Source organism: Mustela nivalis (genome assembly GCF_964662115.1).
Source record: "Mustela nivalis genome assembly, chromosome: 16".
NCBI classification, from domain to species: domain Eukaryota; kingdom Metazoa; phylum Chordata; class Mammalia; order Carnivora; family Mustelidae; genus Mustela; species Mustela nivalis.
Window position 1 is genome coordinate 67,191,339 of NC_139035.1, and position 25,125 is coordinate 67,216,463.

General features: G+C 62.8%; 4 protein-coding genes across 8 annotated transcripts in view; 1 reads left to right on the top strand and 3 right to left on the bottom strand.

Moving 5' to 3' along the window:
- SEMA4A (semaphorin 4A) overlaps nt 1-2,928 on the bottom strand; it is a 78,523-nt gene extending 75,595 nt beyond the window's left edge. Inside the window, exon 1 of the mRNA XM_082703392.1 lies at nt 2,921-2,928. The gene's annotated coding sequence lies outside the window, so the exon portion shown is untranslated. The remainder of the gene's footprint in view (nt 1-2,920) is intronic.
- On the bottom strand, nt 476-6,004 carry RAB25 (RAB25, member RAS oncogene family). The gene is made up of 5 exons (XM_082703445.1): nt 5,669-6,004; nt 2,942-3,137; nt 2,031-2,224; nt 1,218-1,298; nt 476-817 (listed from the first exon to the last, which is right to left on the bottom strand). Exons 1-5 carry the CDS (start codon nt 5,709-5,711, stop codon nt 690-692), a joined length of 642 nt encoding a protein of 213 aa, XP_082559571.1. The 5' UTR covers nt 5,712-6,004; the 3' UTR covers nt 476-689.
- Nucleotides 6,005-7,022: 1,018 nt separating this feature from the next.
- Nucleotides 7,023-9,794, bottom strand: LAMTOR2 (late endosomal/lysosomal adaptor, MAPK and MTOR activator 2). Its single transcript, XM_082703450.1, has 4 exons — nt 9,576-9,794; nt 9,211-9,373; nt 7,402-7,491; nt 7,023-7,212 (listed from the first exon to the last, which is right to left on the bottom strand). Exons 1-4 carry the CDS (start codon nt 9,641-9,643, stop codon nt 7,156-7,158), a joined length of 378 nt encoding a protein of 125 aa, XP_082559576.1. The 5' UTR covers nt 9,644-9,794; the 3' UTR covers nt 7,023-7,155.
- Nucleotides 7,501-24,782, top strand: UBQLN4 (ubiquilin 4). 5 transcript variants are annotated; one of them, XM_082703399.1, is made up of 11 exons: nt 7,501-8,840; nt 12,043-12,194; nt 12,769-12,986; nt 13,548-13,810; nt 15,156-15,314; nt 19,615-19,840; nt 20,827-20,966; nt 21,370-21,453; nt 21,574-21,689; nt 21,864-22,050; nt 23,293-24,782. In XM_082703399.1, the coding sequence occupies exons 4-11, from the start codon at nt 13,604-13,606 to the stop codon at nt 23,443-23,445; spliced, it is 1,272 nt and encodes a 423-aa protein (XP_082559525.1). In that variant the 5' UTR covers nt 7,501-8,840; nt 12,043-12,194; nt 12,769-12,986; nt 13,548-13,603; the 3' UTR covers nt 23,446-24,782. The 5 variants fall into 5 exon arrangements, with proteins under 5 accessions (XP_082559525.1, XP_082559526.1, XP_082559523.1 ...); XM_082703400.1 differs by lacking the exon at nt 7,501-8,840 and adding an exon at nt 10,041-10,177; XM_082703397.1 differs by lacking the exon at nt 7,501-8,840 and adding an exon at nt 10,063-10,177 and having other exon boundaries at nt 12,107-12,194.
- Nucleotides 24,783-25,125: the final 343 nt, after the last annotated feature.

Here is a 25,125-nt window from a genome sequence, read left to right on the forward strand (position 1 = left end):
TGGAGCGGGGCCCTTGCCGGACCCCACGCTCCCTCTCTCTGGGGTCAGGACTGCGTCCTGGGCAGGAGGCTCGACCTCCCACATCCCCGGCTGGCTGCGACCCCCCCCTTCTCTCCCAACACTTCCCCCTGCCTCCTCCCCTCGCCCCTGGCATTGGAGTGACCTCAGTTCTTGGCACCAGGGCCCTGGGCACCAGATGGTGCCTGACGGTGAGTTCCTTTGTCTCTCCTTCCGGACACCCCTTCTTGGCCACGCTGTCCCCCTCCCCCACCTGCCCTGGGGGTTGGCAGAGGGAAGGGTGGGCACCTCCCTCCCCCTTGGCACTGTCCCCAGACCACAGGACTCCAGAGGCAGCTGGCCCTGGGGGGCAGTGGGTGTGGTGGGGAGGCTGGGGGTTGGGGGAGGGGAACACGAGCTCAGAGGGGCCAGAGGTGAAGGGGGAACAGGGATGGGAGGAGCAGGCTGGCCAGACGTCGGTACAAAACAGCTTTATTGGAAGGCTTGGTCTGTGTGGTGGTGGCGGTGGTGGCGGGGCGGATTCGGGGAGGGACAGGTCGTAGAGACCCCGGGGTCGGGGACCGGGAAGCTCCTGGAGCTCCGTGGGGCCACTCTGGCATCTGGAACCACAGGGCAGGGGTGGGAGTGGGGCGCCAAAAAGCCAGCGGGGGCCGGGCAGGGGCCGGCCGGGGTCAGAGGCTGATGCAGCAGGCCCTCTTCTCCCCTGAGCCCTGCTCCTGCCCCGCCTGGGCACCGCCTAGAGTGATGGCGTTGGTCCGGCTGCTGCTCTGCCTCTGCTTGGACACTTTGGTGAGGATCTCTGAGGGGGTGCGGAGGGCAGTGATGGGGTCAGAAGACCGAGAGCCCACACTCCCCTACACACGGCGCAGGCTCGCCAAACAAGGGGTGTGACCACACTTCAAGGAGGCTTTGCTGGAAGGAAGTGGAGTTTGGGCACCACGGCCCTTCTACTGATTTGGGTGGAGAAGGGCTAATGCTTAGCTCCGAGGGAAATGTGACCTTCTGGTTCCCTCCCCAAACCTTGGGCTTGGGGGTGGGGTGGGGTGGGGTGGGCGCTGGGGAGGCTCTGAGGAGGCTGGGGGCCCACGGGGGCAGAGGGATCATTGGGGTAGGCCAGGGCCGGCGGGCTGCACTCCAGCCACTGCCCACAGAAGCCTCAGGACCGGAATGGGGCCGCCAGGAGGAGGCAGGGCTCTAACCTTTGAGGACCGTCTGGAAGGCCAACTCGACATTGGTGGAATCCAGGGCTGAGGTCTCCAGGAAGAGCAGCCCATTGTTTTCTGGCAGGAAAGGCAACACAGTAATAATAACATTGACCCTGTGTTTACTGGGTACATCTGCAAGGTGCTAACCCGTTGGCATGTGCAGTTCAATCCATGCTTGAAACCACCTGCCAGGGAGATTTGAATAGGACCCTTTCTCGCGCAAGAGGACGCTGAAGGCCAGCGGCACAGAGAGCTAAACAAAGGCCCCGCCAGGCAGGGGCGCGGGACACCTAGCCTGTACCCTTGACCACCGGCTTGCTGCCTCTGGAGATCGTGAATGGAGAAGGTCATAAGGAGCGCACCTCCCACACCCCAGGGTATCGCGGAGTGGCCGGCTTTAAAGTCAATGACAGGGGCGCCTGGGTGGCTCAGTGGGTTAAGCCTCTGCCTTCGGCTCAGGTCATGATCCCAGGGTCCTGGGATTGAGCCCCACTTCCGGCTCTCTGCTCAGCAGGGAGCCTGCTTCCTCCTCTCTCTCTGCCTGCCTCTCTGCCTACTTGTGATCTCTGTCAAATAAATAAATAAATAAAATCTTTTTTAAAAATTAAAATAAAATGAAGTCAATGATAAGGAATCGCCCATAAAGACAATCCTGGGGCAAGTGGTGGGACCCGATGAGGGACCCAGGGAGACTGCGAGGAAGGAGTGACGCTCCTGCGGGCTCCGTGGAGGAAAGCCAGGCTGGGGCAGGAGCAGGGGCTGGGGAGGTGGGAGCGGGAGGGGCGGGGCTGGGGGAGGGGCTCTCACCGGCAAACATCCGGGCCTCTTCTGTTGGCACCTCCCGGGCCTGCTGGAGGTCACTCTTGTTGCCCACAAGCATGACCACGATCGTGGCCTCGGCGTGGTCGTAGAGCTCCTTCAGCCAGCGCTCCGCCACAGCATAGGTCTGGTGCTTAGTGAGGTCAAACACCAGCAGGGCCCCCACCGCACCACGATAGTACCTGGGGGGTAGAGCGGGGGACAGAGGCAAGGTCAGAGGTGGGTACCGGAGATGGAGAAGTACGACAGCTGAGGTCAGGGGACCCGTGTCTCCAGGCTCGGGGCCTGACACTGAGCCCATCTGGCTTGCTGGTATGACGGGGCCGGCGACCCCAAAGCGGCCCCTGCTTCTCTGAAACCACCACCTCCATCCTGTCTTTCTAGCCACGGCTTCCTTGGGTCTTTTGTTCCGACGTTAGCCCTCGCTCGCGGTCCACCCTCGAGCCCCTGGGCCGCGCTCAGGTCGGCCTCCTGGATCCCGCCTTCAGTGGCAGGTTCCTCACATTCCTCCTGCCAGGGTGTCCGCCCTTCCAGGGTCTCAGAAATGGCCAAGTGCGAGGCAGACGCGGGGCAGACGCTTCTCCGTCCATCCCCCAGCCTCCCCCAGCCCGGGTGCCTCTGACACCCTGCTTGAGCCTGGGGTTCTTGTATTAAGCAGGGATTAATTACAGCATCTTAGTCCTCCGGAACTTGGAGGATTACACCACATGCCCGACGGAGAGTGCCTGGTACCCCCCTCCCGGCACGCAGCAGAGGCTAGGGCAGTTGGTACCACTGTACCCGCACCTGGGGCTCACGGGGGGTGGGGGGGGGTAGGGGCACGGAGCGCAGGGCCCCGCGGCCTCTCCTCCGGAGGCACTCCCGGATTTCCCCAGCACCCCCCAGCCCCGGGGGCTCACGCGGAGGTGATGGCTCGGTACCGCTCCAGACCAGCCGTGTCCCAGATCTGCGCCTTGATGGCGGCCGTGCCCAGCGTGACCGTGCGGGTGGAGAACTCGACCCCGATGGTGGTGCGGCTGTCCTGCTTGAACTCGTTCCGTGTGAACCGGGACAGCAGGTTGGTCTTCCCCACGCCCGACTCGCCGATCAGCACCACTGCCGACGGGGAGAGACAGGGCTGAGCTGGGGGCCACCCATCGGGAGCGGGAGCCGAGCCCAGGAAACCGAGGGAGGAGCCCGGCCTCCTGGCGGAGGGTTCCAGACTCCCAGGTGAGGGGCTGAGAGTGGGGGCTGCAGGCCTGGCAGGGCTCTTGGTCTGGTCAGCCTGCACTTCCGCGGAGGGGTGCCAGCCACTGGCTGTTTGTGGGTGTCGGTGCTGAGGACTATGAGGTTGGCAGGGTGTGGATGCAGTTGGGGCATAGGTCTGGGAGGGCTCCCGTCTCTGGACCAGGCCGTGTGACGGCTTTGTGCCTGCCTGCGTGCGAGCCGCGAGGACGGGGAGGCTCGGCGTGCAGGTGTGCGTGCGTGTGTGTGTGCACGTGAGTGTGTGTGCACGCATGTGTGTGTGCATGCAGGGAGCCGCCACGTGAAGGCAAATACAGGGAGAAGAACACTCGGCAGCGACACGCCTGGGGAGGGAGGAAAGTTCAGGGGGTAAGAAGTTAGGATCCGAGGGGCGCCTGGGGGGCCCAATCTGTTAAGCATCTGCCTTCGGTTCAGGTCATGATCTCAGGGCCCTGGGATCGAGCCCCACATCGGGCCCCCTGCTCAGTGCCCCCTGCTTCTCCCTCTCCCACTCCTACCCTGACATGCGTTTTCATAGGACACATGGGAATAGAAATACTGTCTCTCTTCCAGATGGTGGTGAGAAGTGAGACGCTGCTCAGGCTGATTGTTGCGGGCCGGCCGCGCTGTCGCCGTTGGGTTTCCAGGGGCCAGGATCTGCCAGGGGCCATGAAGAGCCTCCGGGCTGATGTGCGATGTCCAGGGCCTAGCCTGACCCACGCCGCAGAGCTGGGGGCTGGCTGGGGGTGCGGGGCCAATGCAAGGACAGCGCACAAATTGCGTCACCCCGAGCGAACACCTGGGATTACAGGGGGACCCCCAGCTGGCGCCCGGGGAGCCACATTTTCTGGGCACTGGCCTCTCACTCGCTAGAGACCTCGAACGAGCGGCTCGGCTCTTCTAGGTCTTGGGCTCCTTGTTACAAAATCTAACAAGTCCCCTGGAAGGTGTGCAGGCGGGAAGAGGGCTGGGAGCAGTGTGGGCGTGGGGGGGTGTGTTCCTGACCCCTCCGTCCCCCCGCTGGGACCTTCCTCCTGGCTCACCAGGCTCACCCCTGCAGGTGGGTGGGCTCCTCGCCCTGCCCGCATGTCCAGAAGGTGCTCCGGGGCAAGGGCCTTAGAGCCCCACACCCTTGGGTTCGAGTGTTGACTTTGTGACCATTTCAGCTACTCCCTGCCTCATCCTCATCTCCAAATCGGAGACACGAGGTGGTGGCAGTGGCCGAGGGCCTGACACTATTGACTCCTTTAGTACCCAGCAGGGCGCCGTGACGCCAGTACCGCGATCACGATCGTCCCCTTTTTACAGATGCAGAAAAGCAGGCACCAGAGGGAGAAGGGGCTGGCACCAGACAGCACGGCTGGCCTCGCACACACAGAGGTGTGCTGCCCCAATCTGCCTCCGAGGAAGGCCAGGCCCCCAGCCGCCAGCCCCCTCCGCGACACCCTGTACCCCGACTTCTCAGTGTCTGCTTCTGGAGACCCTCACCTGCACAAGCTAGTCAGGGACAGAGCAGAGATCTGAAGACTCAGTCTGGAGGCTCCCAAACTCCCGGCTGGCACAGAGGAGGGCTCAGGGAAGGGCAGCAGACTAGCAACAGCCACCTGGCCTCCCCTTCCTAGAACAGGGGCCGGAGTACAGCTACCCCAACCGGAGCGGCCTGAGTCCCAGCTTCCAGGAGGGTGGGGCATAGGCCAGGAGAGGCAGTGGGGTGGGGTGGCTGCCTCTGTGGTCTACCCCGCCCTGAAGGAGACGGGGAGGTGGGGGTGCCGGGGGCTGGGGTCTGAGGGGTCCCACGCAGGGGCAGAGGTGGAGGAGCAGGAAAGATGCCTGTGTGCCTCCAGGATCAGCCAAGTGGACCCTATGCCTGGCACTTGGGCCCAAAAGGGCTGCCAAGGGACAGCAGACAAGGCCGCAGCCCTCACAGTCTTCTGGGCTCTGTCAGACCCTGCTCTCAACCTACTACATCTTCCCTGCCTTCACCCCGAAATGGACAAAGCTCTCCTTTCTCTTCTTGCCTGTATGTCCACTCGGAAACAGGACTTCCTTCCCCTCCAGTGATTCCCTCTCTTCTCCAGAGGGAAGTTCCCTCGGAGATCTCTTGTGCTACCGCGCTTGACGGCTCCTAGGCGCGGGTTTCCTTCGCCAACCGAGCAGAGGAACCCAACCCGGCCCCACCGGGGCAGTGGCCAACATCATTCCCTTCAGGAGCAGGGCACCCCGGAAGTTCCAGAACTTCTGCCCCAGTAACCAGACCCCCCCCCCCCCCGCAGCCTGCTTATTCTTGGAAAAAGCAAAGTCTCTGTGAAGGAAGGACGGCCCAGGAGGGTCCTAGGAACAGGTAAAAAGACAGGAGACGCGCTCTGGCTCTGATGTCTCGCTCCCTACGGACCCCAACTCACCCTTGAAGACAAAGTTATAATCTTCCTCGGCTCTGTTCCCCATCCTGGCTCTGCATGGAGGGGAGGAGGGGCTTCAGGGGCGGAGGTGACAGGTCTACGCTCTGGCTCAATGCCCTCCACCCTGGGTTCTCCGGAGACCCAGATCCGCAGCTCCGCTCATGGGGGGTGAAGAGACTTCTGCAGGCGGAGGGCTTGAGGGCCTGCTAGAGGCTGGGGAGGGCCTGGGAGGCTCAGCTCGGGCAGGTGGGGGTGCTGCAAGGAAGCCAAGGCGAGGAAGCTGAGAACAGGAAGAGCCGGTGCCGGACCTGCCGCCCAGGGGGGCGGAGAGAGGATGACGTCAGACAGGTTAGGCAGGTTGAGTGTCTGCTCTCCACGCTGCGGGCGAGTGGGCGGGCCAGGGGCTGGGGACACAGAGCTGGGGGGAGCTGAGACAGGCACAGGACCTTCAGAGAGCAGCTGACGGCTGAGTGCCTGGTGCTAGGGCTCCTGGGGCCGGGGACCTACCTGGGCAGCTACCAGTGAGTGAGAAAGAGCCTCTCAGGCGAAAGCCTGCTTCTCCTGCTTTTCCTTCAGCGCCTCTGGTTGGGGGGTGATTGGGGGCACCAGGGGAAGGGCTGTTGGGGCGAGGGGCTGGGGCTGACGGGTGCCATCCACCCTGCCGCAGTTCAGAACTCCAGGAGCAGCACTGTGGACACGGCATCTTCCGCCCCTCCTGACAGCCCAGGGCCTGGGATGGGCCATGTTCCTCACCCAGGGTGGGGCTGAGACTCACAACCTACCCCCCCCCCCCGACGGTCCCTTCCCACGGCACCCGGCTAGGGGCTAGTAGCACCCTGTCCGGACCCGCTGTAAGCACCCAGGCTAGGGGGAGACCTGCTGCAGAGACAGACAGGCGGACTGAGGAGGCTGAGCGCAGCGCAGGACCTGGAGCTGGAAGGCCCCTGAGAGGCCTTGGACACTCCCTCCCCAGGACCTGTGGTCCAACCTGCCTGCAAAGGGCTTCAAGATCTGGAGGGTCTGTGTGAGTGTGGGGCCTTGGTAGGCGTGCACACTCTTCCAACCCTAAGAGCAGAAAAGCCATCCCCCACCCCCCAGCTTGGGACTGAACGACGCTGGCCTTACAGGGCCCTATATTCTTGCTGTCCAGGACAACCACCACCAGCCCCCCAGCAGCCCGCTGCTCCCCCGAGGTCACTCCCAAACATTTGCCCGACAGGGAGTGGAACTTCCAGAAGCTCAGAGGCAGGGCTGAGCTGTCAGAGGGCAAGGTGCCAGGCAGGTTCTCCGGAGCAGTGCTCGCTCCATCCCACCTCCCTGGGCTCCCCAGGGTCAAGAAAGCAGTCAGCACGCAAGATAGGAGTTCAAGTTTATTCTTGGAAAAAGCAAAGTCTCACTCTCCCCTCCACCACCCAGAAAGGGCTCCGAGGGGGCCCTGCCCCTCCACACGGTCATTGTTCTTTTCCGAGCCCAGCTTCAGCCGAGGCCCACTAGGAGGCGGCCACTTGGGTTAGGGGTTCCTCCAGGTACCGCACCAAGGCCTGGGCCTGCAAGAAGGGAGAAGTCAGGCCGGCCCGGGGTCCGCTGCTGGAGGGACTCCCGCTGCTGAGCACCCCTCCCCGCCCCGCTCCTGGGAGCTGGCCCACAGCGGACTCCAGGAAGGTGGGGGGTGGGAGTGGGCCGTGAAGAGCACAAAGGCTGGGCCCACAGGCCCAGAGGGACGGGCATATACACACCTTGGCCTTGAGCATTCCGAAGCCCACTGTCTCCTTGGCATACATACACAGCAGAAGGTTGGCCACCCGGGTGATGGCGACACGGCCCTCCTGGTGGGGGTGACATAGAGGAATGGGAAGTTCTGCTTGGCACCCTTAGCCCTCGCTTTTCCCCAAGGGCCCCTCTTCAGAGAGCCTATCATCTTCCTCCCATGCCCTGGGCATGGCAAGGCTTCAGACGAGGGGCTCTGGCCGCAGCCCTGGACATGGGGTCCTGAGCTCAGACTCCAGGATCAGCACAGCCCCTGCTAACTGACCTCCCCTAGGAAGCTCCACCTCACAGACCTTGGTTTCCCTTCCCATGACTCCCGTGTCCTCCCCGCTGGTGAGGGTGCTAATACACAGGACGGAGTTTTGAAACTGGCCAGGGCTGTCCAGATGGGTGACGTCATGATTACGGGTCTGCCCCAAAGACCCCGGAAGGAACATGCAAGCATAGTTTTCTTTTCCCAAGGTAAAGCTTTTCGAATTGCAGGTCTGACTCTAGGGTTCGATCAGTTAAGGAGGTAGGTCGGCATGGAAAAGAGTAACGGAGCACGCTGCGTGTTTGTCTTAGTTGGGGGGTGTGGGCTCGGACTTCACAGGTACTTCTTACGGCTGGGGTGCAGATAAGACATTGGAAAGCTACGGCCCTACAGCACCAATTCGAGGGTAGGCAGCACGCAGGAGTCATCAGCAGAGTAGAAATGGCATCCTTGGTTGGATATGGGGTGAGGACAAGGCAGGGGGCCCCAGGACAGTGGAAATCCTTTGGGAAGAGTTCACTCTGGGCCTTTTCAATTTGGTTCAGCACACTTCCACTGGGCATCTGCTGTGCACTGGGGCCCAGGGGCAGCACTCCTTGCCTCTCTGGCCTCCCTCCTACTCACCTCCCCCATTCCCAGGCCACTTGAGCTACATCAACCTTGTTAATCCTTGACCAGACATTAGTGCACCTCAGGGCCTTTGTACCTGCTGTTCTGTCAGAACTGTTCTTCCCCTAGAGGGCCGTACGGCTGCCCAACTTCCTTTGGATCTTTAATGAACTATCTTTTCAGTGAGACTGTCTTGAATACGTGCCCTCCTCACTTCCGTTTTGCGTAGCATTTTCGGTATCTTACATCCTAGTGTTCTGACTCACATACATATTTTGTAACACACATAAAACCCTGAGCTGCCGTGAGATATCAAGGCCGCAGTTTGGGTCCTGTTTGCTCCTCTTTCCCTAGTGCTCGCGAATACTGCAGGGACCTCAACATCTGTTGGCTGAACAAAAGAAGGTGCGTGAGACAGTTTCCGCGAAATTCACAGTCTAATGGCCACTTCCCCTTTCCAGACTGCAGCTCCTTCTTCTGTAAACTGCTGGGACCGGCCTAGGGTCTAGAGATTCTGCTGTGCTTCCGTGAGCCTGTGGCTCTGGGGTAAGGACACTGTCCAGTTTACATCCTTTTGCATGATCTTCACAAGCCTGTGTGTATGCGCTCCTGTTGGGGGTATGACTGCTGCGTCAGGGAGGCGGTAAGGAAGTTCAGAGAGCTTCCCAGACACACGCAGGGCTCCGGGACTGACCAGCGGCCAGCAGAGACCAGAGGCCCAGGCAGACACTGGGACCCCGGCTCCCTGCTCACCACCGCAGGCTGCCTGGGGTCCTGCCTACCACAGAGCTGCAGCAGACCAGCTCTCAGTAGCCCTGGGAGATCCTGTCCCTGCCCCTCCAACCATCCGGGCTGGGAGCGAGGTCGCCCCACGGGATCCCCTCGGGGACAGAGGGGGCGGCTCGGTTCTCCATACCATGCAGTCCATGAGGATGAATTTGAGATTGTCTTCGTTAAACGCTTGGTTCCCGTTGCGGTCGTAGGCAGCCCAGATGTTGCTGGCGATGGCCGCGGTGACCCGGGCGTCCGTGTCCCCGTAGCCGGAGTAGGCCAGCAGGGATCCCTCGTTATTCAGCAGCCTGGCGGGCGGCGGTAAGCGACAGGGACGCGCTCGGGCGGCGAGGACGACGCCTGCGCTCTCGCCCCACCTCCCGCCGGGGCGCGTCCAGAAAGCAGGGTCCGGGCGGAGCGCGGTGGCCCCCGCGGGCCGCGGCCGCTCTGCCCCCGGCCCTCCCCGAGCCCCGTCCCCAGCTCCCCTCCGCGCCCGCCGGCCGCACTCACAGCGTGCTCTGGACACCGCCGGTGTTGGCCTGGCTTAGCACCTGGGTCAGAGCCTTGGGACGCAGCATGCCTGCGGCTCCCAGGCCCGGGCCTCCGCGCCAGGCCCCGCGCTGCCTCCCGCGGGCCCCCGCGGGCACCTCCCTGAGCTCCCGGCCGCTCCGCAACGCCGCGCGACCCAGAGGTCCCGGCCCGACTCCCGGGAGGCGACGCAACGCCGCCCCGCCGCGGGGGGCGCCGGGAGTTGTAGTTCCGCGGGGCCTCGCGGTGCACCCTGGGAACTGTAGTTCGCCTTTCCCCGGGGACCACGCGGTTGTTGGGGGGAAAAGAGCGGGAGCGAACGGACGGGGACAGGACCGGAAGGTCGTTGAGCAACCCAGTCCCGTCCCCCCCACCCCGGGGGGAGAAGCGTCAGCATGCCCGCTTGACAGCCCACGACCAGAAACCGAAAGGGCAACCCCAGTCTTTGTCAGGCACACGTCCGGTCACTTTCCCGAGCGGTTCCCTACGTCACGCACGGCCCCGTGAGCCGGGCCGAGGCTCCGAAAGGCCCCTTAGTAGACTCGCGCGGGCCACGGCCTCCGGGGACGTGGTCGGTCCTAGAGGTGAGCCCTGGGCGCACGTCCAGACGCGGCTCAGCCCAGCCTCCGGGTCGGGAGAGGCCCGGGGCGGCGCGGCGGCGACAGGGACACGGCGCTTTGTCCCGGAGCGGCCGTCGCCGCGGAGGCTGCGGGCCCGAGCGGGCGGCCGCTGTCTCGGGGAGCCCGCCCCGCCCCGTCCCGCCCCGCCGCGCCGCGCCGCGGCTGCAGTGCCCCCACCAGGCCGCCCGGGGCGCTGTGGGCGCGGCGGGTCCGGAGGGCTGCGCGGCCGCGGGGAGGGGAGGGCAGGGCAGGGGAGGGCGGAGGGCGGAGGGGCGGAGGCCGGAGCGGAGCCGGCCGGGCGGCGGGGCGGGGGGGCGGAGGAGGAGGAGGAGGAGGAGCCGGGACGGGCTGGCGGGCGGCCGGGCGGCGGCGGCGGCGGCGGCATGGCGGAGCCGAGCGGGGCCGAGGCCAGGCCCCCCATTCGGGTCACCGTCAAGACCCCCAAGGACAAGGAGGAAATTGTGATCTGCGATCGAGCCTCCGTCAAGGAGGTAGTGCGCGCGGCGAGGGCGGCGGCGGAGGGTCTGCGGGGAGAGCGGCGGCTCCGAGGCGGCGGGCGGGGAGGGCGGGGGCTCCGCAGGCTCTCGGAGGGGCGGCGGGGCGGGAGCGCGGCTGCGGGCGTCCCGCGCGGGAGCTGGGGGAGCGCGGCGCGTGCGGCGGACGCCAGGCCGGGGCTCGCCTTGTGGCCTGGGCTGGGGGCGTGGCGGAGAGCGGGGAGGGGGCGCCTCGCTCCGCGGAGGGCCAGGGCGCGCGGGCTGAGGGCAGCGTGCGCCCCGAGGACAGGTCGGGGGGTCGGGGGGCCGCGGCCGGCCGGCCCCGGGCTCGGCGCTGCGCCGGGGGAGCGGGCGGGGGCGGCCCCGGCTGCCAGGGCGCGGGGCGCTGGGGGAGCGCTTCCCTCGGTGCTGGTCCGTCCACCGCCTCACGCTGAGGGGGTTCCAGCGGGCCCTCGGCCGCTCCGGGGCTTGCGGTGAGCCGTAGGTGCTCAGTGGAAGCGCGGCGGTTGAGTGAGTGAGGGGACACGGCCCGTGGCCGCCGCCCCCCCGCCCCGTGGCTGCTCCAGGATTTGTCACAGGCGGGGCGTGAGGTGGGCCGTCGGGTTGGACGGAGGGAGCAGGCAGCGGCCTCGCGGAGCAAGTGCACTCCGGACGGAGAGGGTCCCGTTTGGGCTGGTTTGGTTGTTTCTGGGGGGGAGCTGATAGATCCGGGCGGTCTGACCCTCCCAAGCCGGTCTCCGGGGCCATCACTGCCCCTCCCCTGCCGAGAATGCCCAGGGCCCGCCTGCGGCAGAGCTCCGCTGGGAATCAGCTTAGCACAGAGCCCTGTGTTGGGTCCAGAGCCAGGGCTTCGGTGTCAGGGCCGCCCGGGGCGAGTTACCTAACTGTGCTGATCCCCAGTTTCCTCATCCTGAAAGTGGACGTGGAACTTCTTACCTGTCTCACAGGACAGAGACTCGCTGCTGTGAGATCACCGGGGTTTGGGTGCGGTGATGGGCGCAGGAAGGCTGGACGGCAGGGGATCCCGGAGTCTAGAACCGAGGGCTGGAGGGAGGCAGGCCTGGGTCCAAGCCTGTGAAGGAGTTGGGACAGAGAACACGGGCAGAGCCCCGTGGTCCCCAGGGGCTGGGGGGAAGGGGCAGAGGAGGGAGGCAGAGGGAACTGGCTGGGCCTTCTAGGGCACACGACCCTGGGGCTAAGCTGAGACAGAAGCCTGTCCCTGGTCGTCTCTTCGGTTAACAAGGGAATTGCTTGTGGCCGCTTGGTGGATGGGGCAGGGTCCCTGCGGGTGGAACCCAGGGGAGCCGAGCCGTGACCTCTGCCTCTTGACCACAGTTCAAAGAGGAGATCTCCAGGAGGTTTAAGGCTCAGCAGGATCAGCTGGTCCTGATCTTCGCAGGCAAGATCCTCAAGGACGGGGACACCCTGAGCCAGCACGGCATCAAGGACGGGCTCACTGTCCACCTGGTCATCAAGACCCCGCAGAAGTAAGTCCAGGGCGCCCGGGGGGCAGTTGGGGAAGCATCTGCCTTCTGCTCGGGTCGTGACCCAGGGTCCTGGGATTAGTCCCAAATCGGGCTGCCTGCTTGGCGGGGAGCCTGCTTCTCCTTCGGCCTCTCGCCCTGCTCATTCTCTCTCTCTCTCTCTCTCTCTCAAATAAATGAATAAATAAATAAAATAAAACAAAAGAAGAAATAAGTCCCCAAGAGGAGCAGATGCCGCTGCTGACTGGGCTTCCCCATCCAGGCCTCACTCTCACCTGTGGCTCCCCTGAACCCGGAGGGCCATGCAGACACCCAGGAAGGCGGCTCCCAGAGGGATTGCCAGGCAGCCCTGGGGTCTCCCCTGCAGGGGAAAGGAAGCTCACCTCCCTCTCCCCAGTGCCCCAAGGCAGATAGGCGGTACCAGTTCCTCCCTCATGATCCCCGCCCCCTGCCCCCAGCACCACCCACTACCGCCTCAGGGTGGCTTCCGAGGAGGCTAAGGTTAGGGCAGGAGATGCACCGAAAGGAGCTCCTGTCTCCCCTTGCCTGTTCACCTCAGCTAGGACTTTGTCCTCAGGGCTCAAGACCCAGCTGCTGGCGCTGGGTCCTCCCCCTCTACTCCGGACCCTGCCTCAGCGCCGTCTACCACGCCCGCCTCGCCCGCCACCCCCGCCCAGCCGTCCACCTCTGGCAGTGCAGCTTCAGACGCCGGCAGCGGCAGCCGGAGGAGCAGTGGGGGGGGGCCCTCCCCGGGGGCTGGGGAGGGACCCCCCAGTGCTGCTGCGTCCATACTCTGTAAGCCCTCAGGGAGGAGTTCTCTATCCTGTCCGGGGCTGGGGAGTCAGGGAGAGCCAGGAGGAGGCAGGAATGTGGTCCCTGCTCCCAGGCTGATGGGCCGAGGGCCCCCTGGGCCTGGGGTTCCAGACACTGGGACTTGGGAGGAGCTGGGGCAGAAACTGGCCTCCCTGGGCCTCTCGGAGGAGGGGAGCGTGGATGAGCCTTAAGAGGGAGGGACGCAATGCAGCTAGGGGTGTGGAGCAGGCGGGTGAGGCTGTCGGGGCGGGGACGAGGGGTTGGGGGATGTTTGTTGTCCATGTGGCAGCCCCTGCAGGGCACCGTCTCTGCGCTGTGCCCAGTGCTCAGCCTGTGCCACCAGCGAGGTCTGAAGTCTCCGTGTAGGAGGGCAGTGGATGGGGTGGGGGTGGGGTGCGGGGGTGGGGAGGATGGAGGGACCGGCAGGGGAGAGAGGAGAAGCCGAGCAGCTGGTCCTGGAGCCCCGAGCATGTGGCCGCCCTGGCTGTGGCCCGGTGGGGGCGGGGTCTCGCGGCCGCTGGTGACCCCGGCCCCTCCCCGCAGCTGGCTTCGGGGGCCTCCTGGGCCTGGGCAGCCTGGGCCTGGGCTCTGCCAACTTTATGGAGCTGCAGCAGCAGATGCAGAGGCAGCTGATGTCCAACCCCGAGATGCTGTCGCAGATCATGGAGAACCCGCTGGTCCAGGACATGATGTCCAACCCCGACCTCATGCGCCACATGATCATGGCGAACCCGCAGATGCAGCAGCTCATGGAGCGGAACCCCGAGATCAGCCACATGCTCAACAACCCCGAGCTCATGAGGCAGGTACGTGGGGGGCACGGCGGGGGTGGGGCCACCTCGTCTCGCCCGGGCTCGTGCGCGCGCATGTACACGTACCCCCCCCCCCCCCCCCGGCCCCGGCACCCGTGTTGTGGACCCTGCAGCTGGAGGCCTCGCTTTCCGGGAACATCCGGTCTCCGAGGCGAGTGGGCCAAGCGGGCTTGTGGTTATGGTGCCGAGCGGTGGGTGCCATCGCAGAGGCACCCGCAGGAGCTCCCAGGAGCCTGGACGGGGCTCCCAGCCCTGCTCTGGGGCTCAGGGGAGGCTTCTGGAGAAGGTGTCCCCAGAGCTGAGACCCAGAGGAGGAGAAAGAGCGCACCCAGGGCTGAGGGACAGCAGGTGTGAGGGCAGGAGGGCACTTGTGGAGCCCTGGGGCTGGGCAGGGCTGGTGGCAGCCGGAGACCCTGCCGACGCAGTGTCGCGTTGGCCTTTGGGAGCTGCGGCTCACCGCCCAGCGCAGCGAGGGACGAGGACAGATGCTGGCAGCAGGGCTGTGGGCACCGGGGCTGTGTTCACCAGGAGAGAAATTCCTTCAGAGCGAGGATTTGAAGGTGTTTTCTTCGCCGTCTAGAGCAGTGCCTGGTGCGCAGAAGTCCCCGGGCAAACACTGAATGCGGGCGGGAGTCACAGGACCAGGAGTCAGGGTCCCAGCATGGACATAAAGGTGTCGCAGAGGCAGGTGCGGAGCGGGCTTGGGAGTAAGGACAGGAAGGCGTCCCCAGTCTGTGGGGACAAGAAGGCACAGTGTGCCGTTACCTGCGTCATGGACTGCTTGTCTCCTGGTCGACACTGACACGGGCAGCCCTTAACTGACACTGAGCCTTGCTGGCTCCAGAGAGAAAGCCCCCATCTTCGGGTTTCGTGTGGTCTGGCCAGCAAGAAACCCCAGGCCGGTGTGAGAGTGTGGGGAGCGCTGTCCTGGCTCGAATGCCTTCCCTCCGCGACTCGCAGTCATCGTCAGGACCCACAGTCGGTCTTGGGCAGACAGACCTGCCTGGCCCGGAAGCCTGGTTCTGCCACTCCCTGGCTCCATGTCCCCAGTGAATCTCAGCCGGTTTCCTCATCTGCAGAATAGGGACAGGAATGTCTCCTTGGGACGAGTGTTGTGGGGATGCCATGACTTTGGTCGTGTACATGGTTGTGCCTGGTGTCTGTATGCAGTAGGTGCTCAGTAGCTGTTGATTTCTTCTGCTGCCTCTTCCTCCTTCTCGTGTCCTTTCTTACTCGGTTTGCCCGTCTGATGCAGGACCCCCCCTCCAGGACCCACCCTCTTCCAAGCTTGGTACGTCCCTGGTGCTAGGATTCTTCCTGTCTCTCCCTTCCCCACCAGACCATGGAGCTTGCTCGGAACCCAGCCATGATGCAGGAAATGATGCGGAACCAGGACCGGGCCTTGAGCAACCTGGAGAGCATCCCTGGGGGGTATAACGCCCTCCGCCGCATGTACACAGACATCCAAGAGCCGATGTTCAGTGCTGCCCGGGAACAGGTGGGGCTGGGGGCCGGGCTGGGGGAGGGCTGCTGGGGCTCAGGAGTCCCTCCCCCGACCCACGCAAGCCTGGGGTGATGTCTGCTCCCCTCTCCTGCTCCAGCTCTCCGAGAGTGGGCCTGGGCTTGAAGCACTTCTGCAGCAGAGGCAGGGACGGTCCAGCCTGGTGAGGGGCCGAGGCAGTGGGGCAGCCGGTAGCAGAATCCCCTGGGGATGCTGGGCGGGCGTGGTGTCCGGGGATCTGACTGTCTCGTGCACCAGGGGCTCAGAGGTCGTGAGGCAGAGTTGGAGTGGGACAGCCGAGCCCAGCACGTGCGTCTCCTGTGTGGCCCACAGGTCCCCTGTGTCAGCATCACCCTGGGGGCTTGTCAGAAAGGAGCTTCCTGGCCCCTTCTTTGAGCTCTTCATTGGTTCAGTCTCTGGGATCAGGCTTGGGAAGATGCGCTTTCGAAAGTGCCTTAAGAATTATTCCAAGTGCAGAAAAAGTATAGAAAAAACACAGCGTTCTTTTGTGTCCATGCTGCCCTAACGTGCTGACGTGTGTAGCTTCATAAGAGCTTTGGCTCTTTTTTTAAGTTTAATTTATGCTAAATATGTTACACATTTATACACTTCCCCGTTCCGAAGTTCCACAAAGTAAACCAAAGGGGTCCTTCTATTTCCATGTCCGGGCCACCTCTTGTCCACCCCAGAGGCATCTGATGTTAGTATTTTTTCGTTTCCTGGACGTGTTTAGCGTTTGCGAATAAGACGTTCCAGATAGAACCGCAGCCTCCAGGTACCCCTGCCCCATTTTACCCTTTTCCGTCTCTAGAGCGAACTGGCTCCGAGAAGTTGGGCTGTTTATCATTTTCCTTCTTTTATGGCCTGTGTTTGTAGCCATGAATAACCCAGAGCACTGATCTGCATGTTTTTAAACCTCACAGAAGTGGTATCCTGCTGTTCGTATCATTTTTTAACTTGCTTTTTCAAAACGTTTAAAAAATGTCTTTCTGGAGAGTAATACGACTTTGGAAAGGTACCCCTGTTGTAAGTGTGTGTCTTGATGGAGTTTCACACGCTGAACACCCCCAGCCCCTGCCCGAACCTGTGCCCAGGTGGGAGGGTGGGGTCCCACGTTATCTTTTCCTGGAGGAAGAGAAAAGCCCCTGCTCCTTGTGGTTCACAGTAACCCAACAGATCCCCTTGTCCACGCCGCCTCCGGCCTGCAGCACGTCTCCAGAGATCAGTGTGTGTCTTGCTGACTGTCCAGGGTTCCACTGGTCGGTCTGTCCCTACAGTGATACCACATTGTCTTCACTAAGTCTGGGTTCCCCCGTAGAGTAAACCCCCCGCCTTATTCTCCAACGTCTTCTTGGTTAATCTTGGCATCGCTCTTTCAAATTTAGAAAGTGCGTATAGGGATCAATTAGGAGTCTTTTAAACAAATTTCTTCTTCTTTTTTTTTTTAAGAATAAGCTTTTTTTGGGGCACCTAGGTAGCTCAGTGGGTTAAAGCCTCTGCCTTCGGCTCAGGTTATGATCCCAGGGTCCTGGGATCGAGCCCCGCATCGGGATCTCTGCTCGGCAGGGAGCCTGCTTCCCCCTCTTCTCTCTGCCTGTCTCTGCTTACTTGTGATCTCTGTCAAATAAATAAATAAAATCTTAAAAAAAGAATAACGTTTTTTCTTTTTAAAAGATTTTACTTATTTATTTGACATACAGAGATCACAAATAGGCAGAGAAGCAGGCAGAGAGAGAGGAGGAAGCAGGCTTCCTGCCTAGCAGAGAGCCTGATGTGGGGCTGGATCCCAGGACCCTGGGATCATGACCTGAGCCAAAGGCAGAGGCTTAACCTTAACACACTAGCCACCCAGGTGCCCCCATTATCTGCTTTTTCTTTCTTTCTTTCTTTCTTTTTTTTAAAGAAGATTTTATTCATTTATTTGACAGAGATCACAAGTAGGGAGATAGTATCTGCTTTTTAAAAGAAGATTTTATTTATTTATTTATTTATTTGACGGAGAGGGAACATAAGCAGGGGGAGTTGGAGAAGCAGCTTCCCCAGAACAGGGAGTCCAGTCCGATGCATGGTTCGATCCCAGGACCCGGGGATCATGACCCAAGCCAAAGGCAGAGGCTTTAACCCACTGAGCCACCCAGGTGCCCTTAAACAAATTTCTTCTTAAGATTTTTCTTATTTACTTGAGAGAGAGAGAACACGAGAGGGAGGAGGGTCAGAGGGGGAAGCAGACTCCCCACCTAGCAAGGAGCCTGATGCGGGACTTGATCCCAGGACCTTGGGATCCTGACCTGAGCTGAAGGCAGATATTTAACCGACTGAGCCACCCAGGCGTCCCTTAAAGAATTTATTTTAATAAAAAGTTATATAAAGTAAAAAAAGAACTTATTTATTTGAAATTACATGTAAGTAGTTAATTTAAAATGTTCATAAAAGTAATGTGTGCACATGGTTAAAAAAACCCGGTAGCTGAGAAAGGTTCCCGGCAAGCACTCTGGCTCGCTCTGACGCACGCCAGGCCGCAGGAGCCCCCGGGGAAGAGCCGAGAGCTGGTGTCCGCAAACCAGGCTTCGGGCGCTCACGCCCGTTCCTAGTGGTGCGGGCGAGTCCTTTCCTTCCTGAGACTTAGCTTCCGCGTCTGCAGACTGGAGGCAGCGCAGCAGAGCAGAGGTTCTTGATCCTTGGGGCCTCGGACCACCTTAGACGCTTAGGAACCGCTGGGGACCCAAAGAGCTTCTGTTTCTGTGGGTTAGAGCTGTCCCTCTTCACCGCACCTGAATTACAGCTGGGAAACGCAAGGAAGGTGTAGTAATTGGTTTTAAAATAAGAGGAAATGCACTACACATTAACATAGATGGCATAATCTTCTAAAAAAATAACTTCGTTTTCCTAAACGAAGGAAGCGTGAGCGGAGTGTGGCCTTGCTTTAACATTTGCCAACGTCTTTAACGTCTTTAAGGTCTGGCTTTACCGCCGGCCGACTGGACCCCCAGCCGGGCTTCGGCATTCGGGCTCTTGCCATGTCCCATGTCGCGGAGCCTCTGGAAAAGGCCACTGAGCAGTCAGGAAGACGACAAAAGGGAAGAAAAGCAAACAACCCCCAGAACTATACAAAGCTGTGGACGGGCCCCAGGACCACACTTTGAGAGCTGGTGTATCGGAGGGCTGCTGTAAACCTTAGAATAAATGTGCCAGGTGCAGAGTAGGTGCTCCGTAAATGGCGCTGTTACTGCTGGAGGGAGGTTGGAAAGGGGTTTGGTCCCTAGAGCGTACCGGAACCCAGCCTTGGTGGGTGTGGGGCACCAGGACAGGACGGCAGAAGCAGGGACAGAGCCTCGGGGTCGTGCGTGGGCCTGGGCCCGTTGTCAGCAGTCATCTGGTCAGACGGGGGAGGCGTGGCTCAGGGCTGGGGTCCTGGTGAGCTCTGTTCCCCACTTTGAATAAGCAGGAAGCCCCACGGCGAGGAGGGTGAGGAGGGCCTGACGTTGCTCAGTGCCTCCTGCTTAGGTGCGGCCCACCCAGACCCTCCGGAGAGGGAGCCTGAGCGGGAGCATAGGGTGCGGATACCCCCGCACAGAGCTTTCCCAGGTGCAGTGGGCCTGGAGGGAAGGACTCCCAGGGCTGCCTTAGGCAGCGCACCATCTGATGGGGTGCAGACCCCTGGGCAGTGACACAGCGGGGAACCTGGTGCAGAGGACCTGTTTAGCTGAAGGAGGCCGAGGAGGAGGATGCGGGGAGGGAAGCAGCGGGGTGGGGGTGGGGGTGGGGGGCATGCTCAGCCAGAGACGGGCTCGTGGCCCTCGGGGGATGGAAAGCCATTTAGGGCCCCGGTGGAGGGGGGCGGGTTCTGGGGAGTGGGTGCTGGAGCAAGACGGCTGGAAAGGGGGAAGCCTGGGGGCCGATCTGGGCTGAGCTCGAGGCCACTCCCATCAAGCCAACAATTCCGTCAGGGGAAGGTGCAAAGAGGAGCCTGTTTCTGCCCCTTGAGCACTAAGGAAGACAGACCGGTGGTTCTGCAATGGGAAGCGTGTGTGTGGAGTCCCACGGGGCGCAGAGGAGACTAGAAACCAAAAGTTCAGAGGCACCGGGAGGGACGGGAAGTTTCCAGTTATCTGTTGTGACCCGGGTTGCCAGCACTGGCCAGCTCCTGCGCTGCGGGATGAGGGGTAGCTGCCCTCGGGGGTCTCAGTCCCCTGTCCCTTTTCCAGGGAGGGGAGGCTTTAGGAGAGAGGACGCAGGGACCTGGCCCTAAGCCCGGGTTTGTTTCAGTCCTTAACCCAGAGCCTTTCCCTCCTCCCAGTTTGGCAACAACCCCTTCTCTTCGCTGGCCGGGAACTCCGACAGCTCGTGCTCCCAGCCTCTGCGGACTGAGAACCGAGAACCCCTCCCGAACCCCTGGAGCCCCTCACCCCCCACCTCCCAGGCCCCCGGGTCCGGGGGGGAGGGCACCGGAGGATCAGGGACCAGCCAGGTGCACCCGACAGTCTCGAACCCCTTTGGGATCAATGCGGCTAGCCTGGGGTCAGGTATGTCCTGGGGGGGGGAAGGAGTTTAATGGGGTCATCAGGGTGGTCCCTGTGCCCCAGGACTGAATGGGGCTCACACTGCCCCAGAATATGAAGACAGGTGAGACTGTATTGAAGCCACGGAGGGGCTCTGCAGCCTCAGAGGACGTGGGGTGGTGTGGGCTGTGTCTCCTGTCCCTGGGAGCAGCCTGAGTGGTGGCTCACCTCCGAAGTTCTTGCAGCCCCTAATGGAGCTGTCCAGCGTCACTGGGTCGGACTGGGGAGGAGCTTGCAGGGGAGGACTCAGCACACGTGGGGCAGGCAGGTGTGAGGCTGGGGGAGAGGGATGTGCAGAGCTGCACGAAAGCGGGGGTTACGCACTGCACAGCTGTTGGGGATGCCCCATGTATCTGGACATGCCTTTACGTATGAGCCTGGGGGTATCTTTGGTAGATGCCCTGATTTCTCTGTGCCCCAGGCCAAGGGTGGGCAGGTACCTTGATCTGAAAGTCCCTTTCCCTCCGTATGCTTCATTTCCCTTGTTTGTAAAATCAGGGGTCTGAACCTGATCCACTGCTTTAAAATTGTACTCCAGTCCTGGGGTACCTGGGCCAACCCCGGGAGAAGGAAGGACCCAGTGGGAGGGGCTCCAGCCATCCCGCCGGGCTCTGAGCAGACCGTTGGCCTACTTGGTTTTGGAATGCGATATGGTTTGAGGAAAGGCTTCCGGCACAAAGACAAGCCTGCAGACCGCACGTCTAGGTGACCTCTGACTGACCCTTTCCAACCCTGACATCGAGCAGGGGCAGGAGCAATTGGGGGACACGAATGAGAGAGACCCAGTTTCCAACCGGGAAGAGGGACCCGTGCGCCTGTACTTGGGGGCCCGTGTTAGCGCTGCCCTCTGAGCCGCGTCGCCGGGCAGCATTACAAGGAGGGGGTGGAAGGACGGCACCGGGTTCCACCTGGACCCCTGTTCTCCTGCTGCCTTTTCTTCCGTGTGCCAGGGGTGTTCAACAGCCCAGAGATGCAGGCCCTCCTCCAGCAGATCTCTGAGAACCCCCAGCTGATGCAGAACGTCATCTCAGCCCCCTACATGCGCGGCATGATGCAGACGCTGGCCCAGAACCCCGACTTCGCTGCTCAGGTATGCAGCTGCCCTGAGGGGTGCGCCGGGGTCAGTGGCTCACGCTGGGCAGCTCGGTCCCGAGTCAGCCGCGGGGCGTGGGTCTCCGGCCCACACGGAACCTCCGGGTTAGTTGGCTTGCCAGCGGTTTCGGCAGTGGCCCCTCCCTCCCGGAGCTGTGCAGGCTCCGGGAGTTCTTAGCGGTGCCCAGAACGGGCGTGGCACAGCGGGCACCGTGAACTGGCCGTCGCTGCCATCAGCGCCCAGTGTGGTGTGAGCGCCTGGGCTCGCCGCCCGGAGTGTGCCTCCAGGGTGCCCTGAGACCCGCGCTGCCCACAGTGGTCAGGCTGCAGAGGGAGACCGGGGCTGTGGGGACTCTTGGGGCGAACGGGCCTAGCCTCCCCTGCTGCCTTCACCCCTGCAGATGATGGTGAATGTGCCGCTCTTTGCTGGGAACCCCCAGCTCCAGGAGCAGCTCCGCTTGCAGCTCCCCGTCTTCCTCCAGCAGGTGCGTGAGGCCCTGAGTGTGGGCTTGGAGGGCGGGGCAGAGCTCTGGCCTCGGGGTGCAGGGGGCCTCCGAGTCCATCAGGCTACCTCCCATGGCCTTCCTGTGCCTGTTTCCCACCAGATGCAGAACCCGGAGTCCCTGTCTGTCCTCACCAATCCCCGCGCCATGCAGGCCCTGCTGCAGATCCAGCAGGGCCTGCAGACCTTGCAGACCGAGGCCCCTGGGCTGGTTCCCAGGTGAGGGGCACCCTGGGGGGCAGCAAGGTTCGGCTCCTCCTCCCTTCCCCCTCCCCTGGCAGCCTCGCAGCCCCGTGGTCTGCTCTCCTGTTCCCACCTCTCCCCCTCCGGACCTCACGTGCCCGCCCCGATCGCAGAGGCTGTCTCCCACCTCTTGGTCTCTCCTGCCTGCAGCCTTGGCTCCTTCGGAATGTCCCGGACCCCAGGCCCCGCAGCAGGCAGCAACACCGGGTCTGCACCCGAGGCCCCCACCTCTTCGCCTGCGCCCCCTGCCACATCTTCTCCAGCGGGGGCCCCCAGCGCTCAGCAGCATCTCGTGCAACAGATGGTCCAGCTGTTGGCTGGGGGAGGGGGCTCACAGGTATGGGGAGTGGGGCTGCGCTGGGGGGCGGGGCCGCAGGATGGAGACAGCCGGGCATCTGCAGTCAGCCGGCCCGGCCCTCAGGCTCTAGTTGGCCACCCGCCGGCCTCGGGTGGGTTGCTGCCTTCCCCGTGTTCAGTTCCTGCTGCCATGACACGGGGCTCAGACTAGTGACCGTCCCTCTGGGCTGCCACGCACCGTTCTGAGCACCTTCCGTGGGAGGGCGCATTTGTTCCATGTTCTCCCAGCCACGAGAGGGGAAACAGAGGCCCAGAGAGGCTAGGTGGCTTTCTCAGAGTCACACAGCCAGTAAGTCGGTAACAGAGCCGAGATTCCGACCGAGGCACGCCGGTTCCCAACTGTGAACGTCAGCCGCCGTGTCTGAGCGCTGGTGCTGCCATCAGGGGGCTCTCAGGGACTGCAGCCTCCTCCAGCACAGAGGCTGGGGAGGAAGCTTCTGGGGGACGAGGTCACTAGAGCCCTGGGACGCCAAGTCAAGGCCCGGGCATCGGCTGGGGAGTCGGGTTGACCCCGGGCGAGGCCCTTCTTTTTCTGGCCTCTGTACCTCCCCTGGGAAAAGCCTTTCAGCAGAACCGTCAGCGGGCCCAGCTCTATAGGAGGCTCTGTGCTGCAGAGCCCGCAGAAGGCTGGCGCCCAGAGTCCCTGGGGCCCAGCCTGCGGCAGGGGACGGCACAGAACACCTCCGAAGGTTCTCGCGCGTTTCCTGTGGGGGTGCCGCCGTCCCGTCAGAGGCTGGTGGGCTCCCAGGTCAAGATCTAGGCTCCGCCCGCCTCTGTGTCCCGCAGGGAAGCCCTTCTGGGTGTTTACAGGAGGGTCCAACATGAAAAGTCTTCGCTTTTGTAAATGTGTGTATTTGTCGATTGGCTGAGCAAAACCCAACGGGTTCTTTCTCGCCCAGGCCCTTCTCTGGCCTCTTCCCTGGCTCCGTGTGGACGCGGCCGGGGTTGGCTGCGTTTGGCTTCCAGAACCCCACTAACGTGTCCTGAGCGCTGAGGGGAAGCAGTCAGGAACGTAGGCTGAGGAGTTGGACGTGAGCCACGCCCCACCTTCTATCCCACGGTCTTTAGTGGCCTGGGTGCGGGCTCCTTGGCCCCTGTTGGCCGATCACCCCTCCCTGCCCACTGGTTGACCCTGAGGACATGCGAGATGACTTCCTGCTCCCCCTCCCTTGGCCCCGGGGGGTGGGTCCTGTGTGCCCCTCACGAGGCCTGTCCCCTCCAGGTGCAGACGCCAGAAGTGCGGTTCCAGCAGCAGCTCGAACAGCTCAACTCCATGGGCTTCATCAACCGCGAGGCCAACCTGCAGGCCCTCATCGCCACGGGAGGGGACGTCAACGCAGCCATCGAGAGACTCCTGGGCTCGCAGCTCTCCTAACCGCGCGCCTGCGCTCCTGCCTCTCCCCTCCCCGGGCGCCAGCCCCTGCCCTCTGTGCCTGCCGTCCCCATCGCTCCCCGTCCTCTCCAGAAAGGAGGTGGGCCTCAGGGCCGCGGCCTGGCCCCGGAGCTCTGACGATTCTGGTTTCACTTGCACATCTCCCACGGAGTCTTCTGTCCAGGTCCTGCAGGGCTGTGCGGGCTGCTTTCACAGTGTCCCGGCCCAGGCCCCGCTCCCGGCCCCGCTGCAGGGCCCCTCGTGCAGCCTGCAGACGCCCCGGGGGTGGGGCAGGGATGGGGTCTTCCGCAGGGCCCACAGGAGCTTGTATGGATGCTCATGGAGACTCCCCCGCCTCTGCCCCCTCCTCCCACCGGCAGCCTGGCCCGAGCCAGGGTCGCACGCTCGGAGGGAGGAGCAGGTGCACAGGCTCGGCCTCCTCACCCCCTCCTGGTCCCCTCATCCAGGCTTTGTTGGGATGTCCCAAGAGAGGAAGCAGCCTGTCCTCCCTGCCTGAAGGGGGAGGCGACCGCCCTCTCTGTACATGGAGCTAATGAGCCCCGGACCAGCCCCGTGGAGATCCGTTGGAGGAAGGGAAGGGGGAAGGACTGAATCAACAGCTCAGAAGTTGGACTTGACACTTGGGGACAGAAGCCCTGCAGCTGCTTTAGGAGGGAGAGTGCGTGCTCATGCGGGGCAGAGAAGGCCTCGAGATGCTAACAGAGCTGGAGCTGGAGGACGGGGTTCCTCCCGGCTCCGGGGCCAGGACCCACCAGTGTCCCCGCGTACGCTGGTTGGAACCCCCCTCGAAAGACGTGAAGGGGTTGAGGTCTTTCCCGGCAGTGGGGGGGTGTGTGCGCGTGTAAGCGAGTTGCACAGGCGTGTTTGTTCCGTTCCGCGCTCCCACCAGAGAGAAGGGGGCAGAGGGCCGGTCTCGGGCGGGAGCACAAACAGTCCAGAGAGCTGGGCCCCTCGGCCCCGGGTGCTGCATCCCCAAGGGTAGTGTGGCCGCCCCTCCCCCTTGTGGGAGGGGGTCGGTACAGGAGGCTCCCCCACGCCCTCACGTCCTTGGCCTTTGGAGTCTTCACTGTTTGCTTCCAGGCCAGAAAGTTCTATTTGAGGAAGGAAGGGACAGGGCGCTGTCATGCCTCTGATCTGGAATTGGACGTGGCTCTCGGAGCGCCGGCAAGGCTCATGCACAGCTTAGCGCGTGGAAGCAGGGTCTCCTCCAGGTGGGAAAGGGTCCCAAGCAGTCCAGAGAGGATGGCTGTGTGGCTTCCCCCTCCCTCCCCAACGTCCACACTGGCCTTTGTAAATAAATGACGTGGTCTTTGATGTCACCGTGTCTCGGAATCTGTTTTCTGGGGGCGAGGAGGCTCGCCGAAAGCAGCTTGGTTCCAGGGTTTTTACCAGGCGGGACCTGGTGGGAGTGGCTCTTGGGTCCAGTCCACCGAGACGCTGAGCGTTGAAGGTGCGGGGAGGACTGCGGGGCACAGCCGGTCCCCAACCCCTCGGGGCTGAGGGAGGCGCAGAAAGGTCCTTCCTGCCGACCGATGTGTTGGCAAGACTAGCTCCCCCTCACCTCAGGGACAACAGGCAAAACCCCAGGGAGCCTCGCCGCCCGGACCTTCTCCAAGTGACCTTTAGGGGCTTCTGGTCTTGAGCTCCGAGACCAGGCGGGGC